Raw genomic sequence first — 17,878 nt, forward strand, 5'->3', positions numbered from 1 at the left:
TGGAGGGAGTGAATGTTTGTAGATGGGGTGCCAATCAAGCGGGCTGCTTTGTCCTGGATAGTGCTGAGCTTCCTGAGTGTTGTTGGAGCTGCACCCATCCAGGCAAGTGGAGAGTATTCCATCACACTCCTGACTTGTGCCTTGTAGATGGTGGACAGGCTTTGGGGAGTCAGGAGGTGAGTCACTCACCACAGGATTCCTAGCCTCTGACCTGCTCTTGTAGCCATGGTACTTATATGGTTACTCCAGTTCAGTTTCTGGTCAATGGTAGCCCCTAGGATATTGATAGTGGAGGATTCAGCGATGGTAATGCCATGGAATGTAAAAGGGAGATGGTTAGATTCTCTCTTGTTGGAGGTGGTCATTGCCTGGCACTTGTGTGGCGCAAATGTTACTTGCCATTTATCAGCCCAAGCCTGGATATTGTCCAGGTCTTGCTGCATTTCTACACGGACTGCTTCAGTATCTGAGGAGTCACAAATGGTGCTGAACATTGTGTAATCATCAGCGAACATCCCCACTTCTGACCTTATGATTGAAGGAAGGTCATTGATGAAGCAGCTGAAGATGGTTGGGCCCAGGACACTACTGGGAGGAACTCCTGCAGTGATGTTCTGGAGCTCAGATGATTGACCTCCAACAACCACAACCATCTTCCTTTGTGCTAAGTACGACTCCAACCAGTGAGAGTTTTCCCCTGGATTCCCATTGACCTCAGTTTTGCTAGGGTTCCTTGATGACATACTCGATCAAATGCTGCTTTGATGTCAAGGGCAGTCACTCTCACCTCACCTCTTGAGTTCAGCTCTTTTGCCGATGTTTGAACCAAGGCTGTAATGAGGTCAGGAGTTGAGTGGCCCTGGCGGAACCCAAACTGAGCATCACTGAGCAGGTTATTGCTAAGCAAGTGCAGCTTGATAGCACTATCGACGACACCTTCCATCACTTTACTGATGATCGAGAATGGACCGATGGGGCGGTAATTGGCCGGGTTGGTTTGTCCTGCTTTTTGTGTACAGGACATACCTGGGCCATTTTCCACTTTGCCAGGTAGATGCTAGTGTTGTAGCTGTACTGGAACAGTTTGGCTCGGGGTGTGGCTAGTTGTGGAGCACCAGGTCTTCAGTACTACTGTTGTCAGGGCCCATAGCCATTGCAGTATCCAGTGCCTTCAGTCATTTCCTGATATAACGTGGAGTGAATCAAATTGGCTGAAGTCTGGCATCTGTGATGCTGGGGACCTCAGGAGGAGGCCGAGATGTGTCATCAACTCGGCACTTCTGGCTGAAGATTGTATTATTTTATTTATTTATTATTTGTTTAGAGATACAGCACTGAAACAGGCCCTTTCGGCCCACTGAGTCTGTGCCGACCATCAACCACCCATTTATACTAATCCTGCATTAATCCCATATTCCTATCCCATCCCCACAATTCCCCTACCACCTACCTATACTAGGGGCAAGTTATAATGGCCAATTTACGTATAAACCTGCAAATGCTTCAGCCTTATCTTCTGCACTGATGTGCTGGGCTCCCCCATTATTGAGGATGGAGATATTTGTGGAGCCACCTCCTCCAGTTAGAACATTAGAAGATAAGAAATAGGAGCAGGAGTAGGCCATTTGGCCCCTCAGGCCTGCCCCACCAATCAATAAGATCATGGCTGATCTGCCCCAGACCTCAACTTCTCTTTCGTCCCAGGGCATAGCCTTCAACTCCCCAATATTTCAAAAATCCATCTACTTCTGCTTTAAATACTTCCAGTGATCTAGCCTCCACAACTCTCTGGGGTAGAGAATTCCAGACATTCACTACCCTCAGAAGAAATTTCTTCGTATATCAGTTATAAATGAGCATCCCCTTATTCTGTAACTCCGTCCCCTAGTTTGAGATTCCCCCACTAGTGGAAACATCTTCACAACATCTACCCTGTCAAGCCCCCTCAGAATCTTGTACATTAATTGTTTAATTGTCCACCACCATTCACGACTGGATGTGGCAGGACTGCAGAGCTTTGATCTGATCCATTGGTTGTGGGATCGCTTAGCTCTGTCGATCGCAGGCTACTTACACTGTTTGGCATGCAAGTAGTCCTGGGTTGTAACTTCACTATGTTGACACCTCATTTTAAGGTATGCCTGGTGCTGCTCCTGGCATGCCTTCCTGCACATTTCATTAAACCAGAGTTGATCCTCTGGCTTGATGGTAATGGGAGAGTGGGGAATATGCCGGGCCATGAGGTTACAGATTGTGGTTGAGTACAATTCTGCTGCTGCTGCTGATGACCCACAGCGTCTCATGGATGCCCAGTTTTGTGTTGTGAGATCTGTTCGAAATCTATCCCAGTTTGCATAGTGGTAGTGCCAAGCAACATGACGGAGTATATCTCAATGTGAAGACGGGACTTGGTCTCCACAAGGACTGTGCGGTGGTCACTCTTACCAATACAGTCATAGACAGAAGCATCTGTGGCAGGCAGATTGGTGAGGACAAGGTCAAGTATGTTTTTCCCTCGTGTTGGTTCCCCCACCACCTGCCGCAGAATCAGTCTAGCAGCTATGTCCTTTAGGACTCGGCCAGCTCGGTCAGTAGTGGTGCTACCGAGCTACTCTTGGTGATGGGCATTGAAGTCCCCCACCCACAGTACATTCTGCACCCTTGCCACCTCCAAGTGGTGTTCAACATGGTGGAGTACTGAGTCATCAGCTGAGGGAGGGCAGTAGGTGGTAATCAGCAGGAGGTTTCCTTGCCCATGTTTGATCTGATGCCATGAGACTTCATGGTGTCCAGAGTCGATGTTGAGGACACCCAGGGCAACTCCCTCTGGACTGTATACCACTGTGCCACCACCTCTGCTGGGTCTGTCCTGCTGGTGGGAAAGGACATACTGGAAATGGTGATGGCAGTGTCTGGGACATCGTCTGTAAGTTATGATTCCATGAGTATGACTATGTCAGGCTGTTGCTTGACTAGTCTGTGGGACAGCTCTCCCAACTTTGGCACAAGAGCCCAGATGTTCATAAGGAGGACTTTGCAGGGTCGACAGGGCTGGGTTTGCCATTGTCGTTTCCGGTGCCTAGGTCGGTGCCAGGTGGTCCGTCCGTTTTCGTTCATTATTGACTATGTAGCGGTTTAATACAACTGAGTGGCTTGCTCGGCCATTTCAGAGGTGTTACAACCGCGGTGGGGGCAACGCACTGTTAATTCAGTCCCATCGCTCTACAGGCCGCAACATATTTCTTTAAGCTTTCCAAATCAGAAAAGCAGCCAAATTGAACAATCTGCTATCCCCCGAATGAAGTGGACCAAACTGGTATCTTTAGACAGCAACAAATTAACTATTTATTAAAAAACTAAAATCTTAAACACTACGAAGATAAACCTATGTCTAAAGACCTTATAACTTCTTATTTTAAACTATTATAACTCCTGCATTCGCATACATATACTCAAAAATTAACAATGGTTCGGCTTTAAATTAGCTTGCCATTAAGAATAAAATAAAAATAAAATTTTTTGCAGGTTACGTTCCTGATGAATGGAGTCTTCCAATGTAGAAACAGTCAAAGGTCAATTGAAGTCTTCACAGTAGTCCGATGGAAAAAAAAAAGTCCTTGAAAGATAGGAATTCAGCAGTTTGGCATTAGACTGTCCCTTCAGTGATGAACACAAAAAATACCAATAATTTGTTGGGAAAGAAAAGCTTTTCTTATTTTCTTATGGAATTAATTTGGCTTGAAGCCTTGTAGAATTTTTTAGATTAGATTAGATTAGATTAGAGATACAACACTGAAACAGGCCCTTCGGCCCACCGAGTCTGTACCGACTATCAACCACCCATTTATACTAATCCTACACTAATCCCATATTCCTACCAAGCATCCCCACCTGTCCCTATATTTCCCTACCACCTACTTATACTAGTGACAATTTATAATGGCCAATTTACCTACCAACCTGCAAGTCTTTTGGCTTGTGGGAGGAAACCGGAGCACCCGGAGAAAACCCACGCAGACACAGGGAGAACTTGCAAACTCCACACAGGCAGTACCCAGAATCGAACCCGGGTCCCTGGAGCTGTGAGGCTGCAGTGCTAACCACTGCGCCACTGTGCCGCCCAAATTTTGTGAGAGAAAACACAGCTTCCTCCTTCAGTTCGAATGGCAGCACTCTGTCTCCTCCTCACAGTCACTCGCTCCTTCCCCACAATCACCCCTTCCCCCTCCAGCCACTGCCTCCTCCTCACGATCATTGCCTCCTCCCCACGGTCACTGCCTCCTCCTCACAGTCACTGCCTCCTCCGCACGGTCACTGCCTCCTCCTCATGGTCACTGCCTCCTCCTCACGGTCACTGCCTCCTCCTCACGGTCACTGCCTCCTCCTCACGGTCACTGCCTCCTCCTCACGGTCACTGCCTCTTCCCCACAGTATCTGTGTGAACACAGGATACAAGTGTCAGGACACAGTTAGCATACACTGACTGCTGGGTATATTGTCAGGTTAAAATGACGGCAAGCAGACAGAATGCATGTATAATCTCACAGAGTCTACACAGAGCAAAAAGCATTGTACATGACAGGATACAAGCGTCAGGCCACAGTGAGTGTACACACACAGGATACAAGTGTCACGTCACAGTGACTGTACACACACAGGATACAAGTGTCAGGTCACAGTGACTGGACACACAGGATACAAATGTCAGGTCACAGTGACTGTACACACACAGGATACAAGTGTCAGGTCACAGTGACTGGACACACAGGATATAAATGTCAGGTCACAGTGACTGTACACACACAGGATACAAGTGTCAGGTCACAGTGACTGTACACACACAGGATACAAGTGTCAGGTCACAGTGACTGCACACACAGGGTAATAGCGTCAGGTCACAGTGACTGTACACACACAGGATACAAGTGTCAGGTCACAGTGACTGCACACACACAAGATACAAGTGTCAGGTCACAGTTACTGCACACACACAGGATACAAGTGTCACGTCAGAGTGACTGCACACACACAGGCGACAAGTATCACGTCACAGGGACTGTACACACACAGGAGACATGTGTCAGGGTCACAGTGACTGTACACACACAGGATACAACCGTCAGGCCAAAGTGACTGTACACACACAGGCGACAAGTATCACGTCACAGTGAATGTACACACACAGGAGACAAGCGTCAGGTCACAGTGACTGTACACACACAGGAGACAAGCGTCAGGTCACAGTGACTGTACACACACAGGTGACAAGTATCACGTCACAGTGACTGTACACACACAGGATACAAGCGTCAGGTCACAGTGACTGTACACACAAAGGATACAAGCGTCAGGTCACAGTGACTGTACACACACAGGATACAAGTGTCAGGTCACAGTGACTGTACACACACAGGAGACGAGCGTCAGGTCACAGTGACTGTACACACACAGGAGACAAGCGTCAGGTCACAGTGACTACACACACAGGAGACGAGCGTCAGGTCACAGTGACTGTACACACACAGGAGACAAACGTCAGGTCACAGTGACTGTACACACACAGGAGACGAGCGTCAGGTCACAGTGACTGTACACACACAGGAGACGAGCGTCAGGTCAAAGTGACTGTACACACACAGGAGACAAGTGTCAGGTCACAACGACTGTACACACACAGGATACAAGCGTCAGGTCACAGTGACTGTACACACACAGGAGACAAGTGTCAGGTCACAGTGACTGTACACACACAGGAGACAAGTGTCAGGTCACAGTGACTGTACACACACAGGAAACAAGCGTCAGGTCACAGTGACTGTACACACACAGGATACAAGTGTCAGGTCACAGTGACTGTACACACACAGGAGACATGCCTTAAGATCACAGTGACTGTACACACACAGGAGACAAGCGTCAGGTCACAGCAACTGTACACACACAGGAGACATGCCTTAAGATCACAGTGACTGTACACACACAGGATACAAGTGTCCGGTCACAGTGACTGTACACACACAGGAGACAAGCGTCAGGTCACAGCAACTGTACACACACAGGAGACATGCCTTAAGATCACAGTGACTGTACACACACAGGATACAAGTGTCCGGTCACGGTGACTGTACACACACAGGAGACAAGCGTCAGGTCACAGTGACTGTACACACACAGGAGACAAGCGTCAGGTCACAGTGACTGTACACACACAGGATACAAGCGTCAGGTCACAGTGACTCTACACACACAGGATACAAGCGTCAGGTCACAGTGACTGTACACACACAGGATACAAGTGTCAGGTCACAGTGACTGTACACACACAGCATACAAGCGTCAGTTCACAGTGACTGTCCACACACAGGAGACAAGTGTCAGGTCACAGTGACTGTACACACACAGGATACAAGTGTCAGATCATCCAAGGCCAGTATCCTGCTTGTGGTGAGATACCCAATAGTAAATCCAGTTACTCCAGATAGAACAAAGAACAGTACAGCACAGGAACAGGCCATTCGGCCCTCCAAGCCTGCATCGATCATGACGCCTGTCTAAACTAAAACCATCTGCACTTCCGGAGTCCTTATCCCTCTATTCCCATCCTATTACTGTATTTGTCCAGATGTCTCTTAAATGTCGCGATCGTACCTGCTTCCCCCACCTTCCCCGGCAGCAAGTTCCAGGCACTCACCACTCTCTGTGTAAAAAAACTTGCCTCGCACATCCCCTCTAAACTTTGCCCCTCGCACCTTAAACCTATGTCCGCTAGTAACTGACTCTTCACCCTGGGAAAAAGCTTCTGACTATCCACTCTGTCCATGCCACTCATAACTTTGTAAACCTCTATCATGTCGCCCCTCCACCTCCGTCGTTCCAGTGAAAACAAACCGAGTTTATCCAACCTCTCCTCATAGCTTATACAGTCCAGAGCAGGCAACATCCTGGTAAACCTCTTCTGTACCCTCTCCAAAGCCTCCACATCCTTCTGGTAGTGTGGCGACCAGAATTCTGCGCAATATTCCAAGTGTGGCCTCACTAAGGTTCTGTACAGCTGCAGCATGACTTGCCAATTTTTATACTCTATGCCCCGACCGACGAAGGCAAGCATGCCGTATGCCTTCTTGACTACCTTATCCACCTGCGTTGCCACTTTCAGTCATCTGTGGACCTGTACGCCGAGATGTCTGTGCCTGTCAATACTCCTAAGGGTTCTGCCATTTACTGTATACCTCCCACCTGCGTTAGACCTTCCAAAATGCATTACCTCACATTTGTCCGGATTAAACTCCATCTGCCATTTCTCCGCCCAAGTCTCCAACCGATCTATATCCTGCTGTATCTTCTGACAATCCTCATCACTATCCGCAACTCCACCAACCTTTGTGTCATCTGCAAAATTGCTAATCAGTCCAGCTACATTTTCCTCCAAATCATTTATATATACTACAAACAGCAAAGGTCCCAGCACTGATCCCTGCGGAACACCACTCGTCACATCCCTCCATTCAGAAAAGCACCCTTCCACTGCTACCCTCTGTCTTCTATGACCGAGCCAGTTCTGTATCCATCTTGCCAGCTAACCTCTGATCCCATGTGACTTCACCTTTTGTACCAGTCTGCCATGAGGGACCTTGTCAAAGGCTTTACTGAAGTCCATATAGATAACATCCACTGCCCTTCCTTCATCAATCATCTTCGTCACTTCCTCAAAAAACTTGATCAAGTTAGTGATACACGACCTCCCCTTCACAAAAGCATGCTGCCTCTTGCTAATATGTTCATTTGTTTCCAAATGGGAGTAAATCCTGTCCCGAAGAATCCTGTGCAATAATTTCCCTACCACTAACGTAAGCCTAACCGGCCTAATAATAATAATAATCTAATCAAGACTCTGTATATCAGAGGCTTCACTTCCAGCCCTTTGTATTCCAGCCCCCTTGATTTATTTCTGATCCCTGTCGACTAGTTTTAAATAAATTCTGATGAAGTTCTGATGAAAGGTCAACACCTGAAACATTAACTCTGTTTCTCTCTACACAGATGCTGCCAGACTTGCTGACTATTTCCAGCACTTTCTGTTCTTATCACAAAATTGTTACAGTGCAGAAGGAGGCCATTCGGCCCATCATGTCCACACTGGCTCTCTAAAAGAGCAACTCCCTCAGTTCCATTTCCCTGCCTTCTCCCCATAACCCTGCACATTCTTCCTTTTCATATAACTGTCTAATTCCCTTTTGAATGCTTCAATTGAACCTGCCTCCACCACACCCTCAGGCAGCGTATTCCAGACATTGCCCACTCACTGCATGAATACTTTTTTCCTCATGTCACTTCTGCTTCTCTTGCCAAATACTTTAAATCTGTGCTCTCTCGTTCTCGGTCATTTCACAAATGGGAACAGTTTCTCTCCATCTACTCTGTCCAGAGCTCTCATGATTTTGAATATCTCTATAAAATCACCTCTCAGCCTTCTCTTCTCCAAGGAAAACAGTCCCAACTTCTCCAATCTATCTTCATAACTGAAATTCCTCATCCCTGTGAACCATTCTTCTGAATCTCTTCTGTACTCTCTCCAATGCCCTCACGTCTTTCCTCAAGTGTAGCACCCAGAATTGGATGCAATACTCCAGCTGAGGACAAACTATTGTCTTATACAAGTTCAACATAACATCCTTGCTCTTGTACTCTAAGCCCCTATTAATAAAACCCAGGATACTGTATGCTTTATTAACTGCTCTCTAAACCTGTCCTGCCACCTTTAATAAACAAAGAACAAAGAAAATTACAGCACAGGAACAGGCCCTTCAGCCCTCCAAGCCTACGCCGATCCAGATCCTCTATCTAAACATGTCGCCTATTTTCTAAGGATTTATGCACATATACACCTTGGTCCCTTGACTCCTGCACCCCCTTTAGAATTGTGCCATTTATTCTATATTGTTTCTCAATGTTCTTCCTACCAAAATGAATCACCTCACATTTCTCTGCATTAAACTTCATCTGCCATCTGTCTGCCCATTCCACCAACGTGTCTATGTCCTTTTGAAGTTCTACACAATTCTTCTCACACTTCACAATGCTTCCAAGTTTCGTATCATAGAGTCATACAGTTTTACAGCACTGAATCAGGCCCTTCGGCCCATCGTGTCTGTGCCAGCCATCAAGCACCTATCTATTCTAATCACATTTTCCAGCACTTGACCCGTAGCCTTGTATGCTATGGCATTTCAAATGCTCATCTAAATACTTCTTAAATGTTGTGAGGGTTCCTGCCTCTACCGCCCCTTCAGGCAGTTCGTTCCAAAAAAAACTTCCTCAAATGCCCTCTAAACATCCTGCCCCTTACCTTAAACCTATGTACCCTGGTATTTGACACCTCTGCTAAGGGAAAAAGTTTCTTCCTATCTATCTTAACAATGACGCTCATAATTTTGTATAACTCAATCACATCCCCGCTCAGCCTTCTCTGCTCTAAAGAAAACAACCCTCGTCTATCCAGTCTCTCTTCAGAGCTGAAATGCTCCAGCCCAGGCAACATCCTGGTGAATCTTCTCTGCACCCTCTCCAGTGCAATCACATCCTTCCTATAGTGTGGTGCCCAGAATTGTACACAGTACTCCAGCTGTGGCCTAACTAGCATTTTATACAGCTCCATCATAACCTCCCTGCTCTTATATTCTATGCCTAGGCTAATAAAGGCAAGTATCCCATATGCCTTCCGAACCACCTTATCTACCTGTGCCTTCAGTGATCTATGGACATGTACACCAAGGTCCCTCTGTACTTCCTAGGGTCCTAACATCCATTGTATATTCCCTTGCCTTGTTAGTCCTCCCAAAATGTATCACCTCACACTTCTCAGGTTTAAATTCCATTTGCCACTGCTCCGCCCATCTTACCAACCCATCTATATCGTCCTGTAATCTAAGGCTTTCCTCTTCACTATTTACGACACCACCAATTCTTGTGTCATCTGCGAACTTACTGATCATACCTCCTATATTCACGTCTAAATCATTAATGTACACTACAAACAGCAAGGGTTCCAGCACCGATTCCTGTGGTACACCACTGGTCACAGGCTTCCACTCGCAAAAACAACCCTCGACCATCACCCTCTGCCTCCTGCCACGAAGCCAATTTTGGATCCAATTTGCCAAATTGCCTGGAATCCCATGGACTCTTACCTCCTTAACCAATCTCACATGCAGGACCTTATCAAAAGCCTTACTGAAGTCCATGTAGACATCATCAACTGCTTTACTCTCATCAACACATCTAGTCACCTCCTCGAAAAATTCAATCAAGTTTGTTCGGCATGATCTCCCCCTGATAAAGCCATGCTGACTATCCTTGATTAATCGCTGCCTCTCCAAGTGGAGATTAATCCTGTCTCTCAGAATTTTTTCCAATAATTTCCCTGGCACTGATGTTTGACTCACTGGTCTATAATTACCTGGTTTATCCCTACTCCCCTTCTTGAATAATGGTACCACATTTGCTGTCCTCCAGTCCTCTGGTACCTCTCCTGTGGCCAGAGAGAATTTAAAAATTTGTGTCAAAGCCCCTGCTATCTCCTCCCTTGCCTCACATAACAGCCTGGGATACAGCTCATCTGGGCCTGGGGATTTATCCACTTCTAAACCCAATAAAACCGCTAATACTTTCTCCCTTTCAATGCTAATTTGTTCCAATACATCACAATCCTCCTTCCTGATCTCTACACCTACATCATCCTTCTCCATAGAGAACTCAGATGAAAAGTAATCTTTTAAAACCTCACCTATGTCATCCAGCTCCACACACAGATTGCCACTTTGGTCCCTAATGTGCCCTACTGTTTCCTTGGTTATCCTCTTGCCCTTAATATACTTATAAAATGCCTTGGGATTTTCCTTTATCTTGCCTGCCAGTGTTTTTTCATGTCCCCTCTTTGCTCTCCTAATTACTTTTTTAAGTACCCCCCCTACACTTTCTATACTCCTCTAGGGCCTCCGCTGTTTTCAGCACTCTGAATCTGCCATAAGCCTATTTTTCTTTCCTTATCCAATCCTCTATATCCCTTGACATCCAGGGTTCCCTGGACTTGTTGGTCCTACCTTTAACCTTTATGGGAGCATTGTAGATTGAAGGAGCTTTGATCAGCCAATCAGTCTCCAAGCATCCCAGACAGACCAGATATTGGTGCCAATCACTGGTGCAATATCTCATATGCGTGTGAATTCAACATTACGCTAAGTAGCATTAACCAAACGTACAACCTTCGCTAAAGTCTTTATGGAATGGACAATCAAGGGGGGATAAGAGAGTTGGTGAAGATCCAGAGAACAATTTCGTAGAGGATCCATGATACTGTGTACTGTGATGTGTCCATGTGCTTTGTGACCAGCTCTTGCATAGTGAATTTCACAGAGAAATTACAAGAGCATGGTGTGTGGTATCAGGCCAATTGGCACTGCATGGACTGGGGTGTTTCAAGTCCTGTCCTGAATCAGCAGAGGGCAATGACATTATATATTGTGCATTATTGCATGTATTGGTATAGCTACATCCTCACTGAGACTAGTCCTGGGTCCATTCCCAAATGTATAACATCAAATCAGATTAAATCACTCAATATAGTTACATGATGTGGCTTAGTGGTTGGCACTTTCTTGAAACATATAAGATTCTGAGGGGGTTTGACAGGGTAGATGCTGAGAGGATGTTTCCCCTCATGGGGGGAATCTAGAACTAGGGGACACAGTTTCAAAATAAGGGCACAGTGGCGCAGTGGTTAGCACCGCAGCCTCACAGCTCCAGCAACCCGGGTTCAATTCTGGGTACTGCCTGTGTGGAGTTTGCAAGTTCTCCCTGTGTCTGCGTGGGTTTCCTCCCACATGCCAAAGACTTGCAGGTTGATAGGTAAATTGGCCATTATAAATTGCTCCTTGTAGGTGGTAGGGAAATATAGGGACAGGTGGGGATGTGGTAGGAATATGGAATTAGTGTAGGATTAGTATGAAATGGGTGGTTGGTGGTCAGCACAGACTCGGTGGGCCGAAGGGCCTGTTTCAGTGCTGTATCTCTAAACTAAACTAAAGGGGTCTCCCATTTAAGATGGAGATGAGGAGGAATTTCTTCTCTCAGAGGGTCATGATTCTTTGGAATTCTCTGCCCCAGAGGGCAGTGAAGATGGGGTCATTGAATATATTCAAGGCTGAGTTAGACAGATTCTTGAACTGTGGGGGAGTCAGGGTTATGGGGAACAGGCAGGAAAGTGGAGTTGAGGCCAAGGTCAGATCAGTCATGATCGTATTGAATGGCAGAGTAGGCTCGAGGGGCCGAATGGCCACTCCTGCTCCTATTTCTTATGTTCATATGTTCTCTAGGTCAGAGGTTGTGGGTTCTGGTCTTACTCCAGAGACTTGAGTACATAATGTAGGCTGACAGTCTCATGGCAGTACGACCAGAGTAATATAACCATCACACCACTCTCATCGATGAAAACATTGAATAGAATGAGTTGATGTGTAACTTTGCCCACTCCTTTCCTGAGAGATCGGTTCAGAAAGTCTTTCTTCATCCTTACACAGTCTTACATTGCCCAGGAAATTTAGTTTAGTTCAGAGATACAGCACTGAAACAGGCCCTTCGGCCCACCGAGTCTGTGCCGACCATCAACCACCCATTTATACTAATCCTACATTAATCCCATATTCCTACCACATCCCCACCTGTCCCTATATTTCCCTACCACCTACCTATACTAGGGGCAATTTATAATGGCCAATTAACCTATCAACCTGCAAGTCTTTGGCATGTGGGAGGAAACCGGAGCACCCGGAGGAAACCCACGCAGACACAGGGAGAACTTGCAAACTCCACACAGGCAGTACCCAGAATTGAACCCGGGTCGCTGGAGCTGTGAGGCTGCAGTGCTAACCACTGCGCTACTGTGCCGCACATGCTCTGTCAGAGCTACAAACTTTAGGGGAAGGATATGTGAGGCAGCCTTATAAAAATCAATAAATTAAGGTTCTTCATTTAAGTCTTACTACATTGTTCAATCTTGTAAAAAGCTGCAACCTGCCCTGTGCATTCCTCACAACCAGCAGTCTGTTCCCTATAGCACCGTTTAAATTGTTAGAGATTCTATTCAACCCATCAATCGCTCAGGGAAGGTGACTACCACTTAGTTAAATCCCAGAGAAAACCTGGAATTAAACTAAACAAATTCAAGTTACACCAGATCCATTCTATCATCCCAGACCCAGAGTAGCTGGGAATCCATGGATTGTAGGAAACCTTCCAGCATTCAGCATTTCCAAAGGAAATCACAAACCATGGTCCAACAGCTCCCCACTGTGGACGTACTGGCACTCACCCAGCACTGTGCCTCTAACCATGAAACGTCCCATTCCAAATTCAGTTCCAACACAGAGGCCACAAATTTCCATACAGCAGGAGACACTATGCACTCTGTATGGAAGATATTGACCCTCAACCAATTCTGGATATTGGAAAACAGTGAGTGGAGGGGTTGAGATGGGTGGTGCAGAGGCAGAGCTGGCCAACTCAGCCTTCTGACAATAAAACCTCGGCTCAGTGAGTAGCACTCTCTCTCACCTCTGAGTCAGAGGTTTGTCAGTTCAAGCCCCACTCCAGAGACTTGTCCACGTAATCCAGTTTGACCCTCCACTGTGGTACTTGAGGGAGTGCTGCACTGTCTGAGGTGTTGTCTTTCGGATTAAACGTTAAACCCAGGTTCCCAACTGCACTTTTGCGAAGAAGAGCAGGGGATAGCTCCCTTGTGTCCTGAACCAACATGTATACCTCAATCAACATCACTATAAACAGAACATCTAGTCATTTATTTATTTATGGGAGCTTGCTGTGCACAAATTGGCTGTAACATCCTTATCTCCATTTTTTTCAAAATTTGAATATTATCCATTCTGTTGGGAGCTTGTTCCAGACATTCACCGGTTTGGGACAATAGTTAAGAATATAGGCACAGGAGGAGTCACTCAGCCCCTTGAAAATATTCCATCATTCACTTTGTTCATGGCTGATCTGTATCTTAACTCCATTTACCTCAATACCCTTACCCAGCAAAAACTTATTGATCTCAGTCTTGAAAACTCCAATAGTTCCCCAACATCGAAAGCCTATTGAGTGAGAGCGTTCCAGATTTCCGCTACCCTTTGTGTCAAGAAGTGCTTCCTGATTCCACTCCTGAATGGCATAATTCTAATTTTAAGGTTATGCCCCCTTATTCTGGATTCCCCCATCCCAGGAAATACTTTATCTCAAATCCCTTGATCATTTTATACACCTCAATTAGCTCACCCTTACAACCTTCTAAACTCAATGAAATACAAGCCTACTCTATACAACCTGTCCTCATAACATAACTGTTTTAGCCCCGGTATCATTCTGGTGAATCTGTGCTGCACCTCCTCCAAGGCCAGTATATCTTTGCTGAGCTGCAGTGCCCAGAATTGGACACAGTTACTCCAGATGGAGTCCGTCCAATGCTCTGGATAACTGAAACATCACTTCCTCACTTTTCTATTCACAAACCCCTTGAGTTCAAGGCCAACATCCCATTGATTTCCTTGTAATTTCACCCTTCAAGGCTTGATATTCCTGCTCTCCCAGTCCACTGATGACTAGAAGCAAATGGGAATGGAAGACAAAAGCTCTGCTCACTCACCTTTTGTTATATATTTTTTTATTTTATTTTTTAACCGCTTGCCTGTTTTTCATGTGGTGCTTTTGGATGGAGCTGCTTATTAGTCTGCCATTAACACTCTCTCTGGACTAATGCTTTGTCTTTCACCACAACATTAACACTCTCTTTGCCTTTGTCCCATGACCTCTTTGTTATTTAATCTCTCCTGCCCTCTGCCCTATCACACACCTTCCCTTTTGTTCCCTTCCCCACCAAAAACCCCACCCGCCTTCACTTGCTTAAAACCTAATACTTTTCTAACCTTTGCCAGTTCTGATGAAAGGTCACAGACATGAAACGTTAACTCTGCTTCTGTCCCCGCAGATGCTGCCTGACCTGCTGAGTATTTCTAGCGCTTTCTGTTTTTATTTTAGATTTCCATCATCCGCAGTATTTTGCTTTTATTTTAGTGTTTAATTCACCATCACTTCTCTTCCAGGAATGCCTACCTTGAAGAGGTTTTGCCTTTCTCTCCGACAGGAATTCTGTTTGTCTCTTTTACCTTGTTCACCTTCATTGCTTTCTATTTCCCTCCTGGTGTTTGATAAAGTGTCGACCAAAACTCGTTTTCACAGCCTCAACTCCTTCCTCAGCGGCTATCTTTGGCTCTGACGTATTCCACATGAATTCCAACTGGATTTTCATCCTTCATGTTTTCCAGGTGAAGTTTCTCACTGCTGGTTCCTACTGAAGTCAATGGAGAGTAAACTGGGTGGAGTGTAACACTGGTGGTCGCAATGTCACGCCGCACATGCTCATTTGAATTACCCCACCTAAGGCTTGTGTTGTACAGATTCACCATTAAGTCCCACTTCAGTTTCAGATCCAGGTTTAGGCCACTTTTGTTTTGTCCATGGTCTTTCCAGGTCTGATATTTAAGTAACAGGGTCAGAAGATGGCTTCCCCAATCCCTTCTGCAGAAAGCTCACCATGATCTTTCTCTGACCTCAACTCATCGTGTTTTGTACAATGGCAAGGAACACCAACGTGGCAACACAGCAACACAGCTTTACCATGTCACCAACCCCAACTCAGACACAGAGCACACATCATGCCGGAGTGTGGAAGGCTTTGCTGATTGGTCCTTGTTTTTCTGTCTTTAGGGTCTGTAACTCTGCCAACTGTCGCTATAGGGATGCTCCTGGGTGGAATCTTTATGAAGCGTTACAATTTATCCCTGGCGAAGATCCCCTGGTACTCACTCTGTATTCTGGCTGGTACAGTCATTCTGACCATTCCTCTGTTTTTCATGGGATGCTCGACTCAGAAAATTGCAGGAATCAATTACAGTAAAGATATGAACAGGTAATCCTATGTCTGGAAATCAGTTTGCTATATTTGCTATGCTTTTTGCAGTCAGTCCCCACCTCCCGCTCCCCGCATCACACAGTCTCCTCAGTGGGCAGAGAAACCTGCTCCCGGGATTTCATCATTTCTGCTTCACACACAGTACACGGGCAGCCCACTCCTCTTCCTCACTTCTGTGGAAAAGGCCTTGATCTCCAGTCAAACTCTGTTCAGAGCTACATAGCTGAGGTTACAGACATTGGTGTGTGGAAGATCGTGACTCCAACGCTGTGTTACCAATCCAAGAGGCTCGAGAAGAATTTTAAAAGCTTTGCAATATTGAGTGGCCAATTATGATGCACAAATTCACTGGAGGTTGGACAGACACACACACATACATCTAGACAGGCAAACGTGCACACACCCACACATATACCCCACACAAACACATTTACACTTACCCCCGATTCTATGTGACATGCTTTGGCTGAAATAGCCAAAGTAATGCAGAGCTGTTGCTAGAAATGCTCCAGGATGAACTAGCATCAGGTGTGCTCACAGAGGAATAAAATGGCCTCAGGAGATATGGAGCTGATGTGGGATCTGTCCTATGGTGTGGAATCTTCGAGAAAGAGTGTTTGGCAAATCTGTTCTTCTGCAAAGTAAGCAAACTGCAGTAATTTTGAAGTGATGATATCACAGCCAGCTGATGTAGATTCTGAGGAGAACTTCAGCAAGAGCACAACAAACAGCCTGTTATACATCTGGTGTGATTTTCCAGGAAGGCAAATGTATATATTTATAACATAGGCTGCAGATTCAGTAACCATGCATTTTACACCCTTTTAGCTGGCTGACCTTCCTGATGACTTCAACTCTCCACAGAGTTTGAATCAAGTAGTGGGTTTGAATAAAGCCCAATGCTGACATTAAGATTGAACATAGCAACATAGGAACAGGCATCTGATCCAGTGAGGTCATGGCTGATCTGTGGCCATATCCTATATATGCACCTTTGCCCCATATCCCTTAATACCTTTTGATAACAAAAGAATCTATAGGGGGTATTCTATGGGCCCTGCAAGAGTGGTTTTGATGGGATGCAGGGTGATTTCATCAGATGTGAGTTAATTTTTCAGATTTCCGACAGCAGGTTTTTTATTATCGCAGTGAAGTCAGCGGTGTGTTTGTGGTGATCTGCGGTTCCCCCCGCACAGTGGCGGATTGCAGCTTTGCATGAATTTCCATATTGTGAATACTCATTACCCTACACGTAGTTCAAATTAAGTCCTACCTGCCAGATTATGTTGGCGGTTAACGGTATTCCCGTGCCACCCGGTTCACGTTCATTTTAAGGTGGCTTCCACCAGGCTTTGTGTAGTTGTGTCTGAGGTCAGTGGTTTCAAGTCTGGAACTCATTGGCACAGCGAAGGCCAATATTGGAATGGATGTTTGGTTCCAGGTTCAGCACAAGTGAGGGTGAATCATCTCAGGCGATGGTGGGGAAGGCAAGGGGGGTAAGCAAGTGCATGTAGGAGCAGTGGAGGGTAGCCGGTGAGGACAGGTGGCTCTCGAGTGGGTGGAGTGGGTATTGTTGATGAAGCTGGCTGTGGGAGGTTACAGTGGGGAGGTGGGTTGATGTCTGCATGACATTAAACAGATGGTCATGAGGGCCTAAAGGGAAGAATGAGTGCTGTCAACATTGGGCTCCTGTGGGGTGAAATGAGGGTGCTGGCTGGCAGAGGGAACGGTGCCAAGCAAAAAAAATTACGATGGGGAGGTGGTGCTTGAGTGTAAACTGAAAATGAAGGTAAACAAAGAACAAATTACAGTAAGCTTATTACGAGGGGAAAATCAGGATATGCTTCCAAAGGC

The 17,878-nt window shown here is 46.0% G+C and overlaps 1 protein-coding gene across 3 annotated transcripts in view; it reads left to right on the forward strand.

Annotated features, from left to right (window-relative positions):
* LOC137375106 (solute carrier organic anion transporter family member 2A1-like) overlaps nucleotides 1-17,878 on the forward strand; it is a 433,007-nt gene that overhangs the window by 329,623 nt on the left and 85,506 nt on the right. For all 3 annotated transcript variants that reach the window (XM_068041734.1, XM_068041736.1, XM_068041735.1), the window contains one exon: nucleotides 15,820-16,021. In XM_068041734.1, the coding sequence (XP_067897835.1) occupies nucleotides 15,820-16,021 (202 nt within the window). The remainder of the gene's footprint in view (nucleotides 1-15,819; nucleotides 16,022-17,878) is intronic.

This window comes from Heterodontus francisci, chromosome 11, assembly GCF_036365525.1.
Source record: "Heterodontus francisci isolate sHetFra1 chromosome 11, sHetFra1.hap1, whole genome shotgun sequence".
Lineage (NCBI taxonomy): Eukaryota > Metazoa > Chordata > Chondrichthyes > Heterodontiformes > Heterodontidae > Heterodontus > Heterodontus francisci.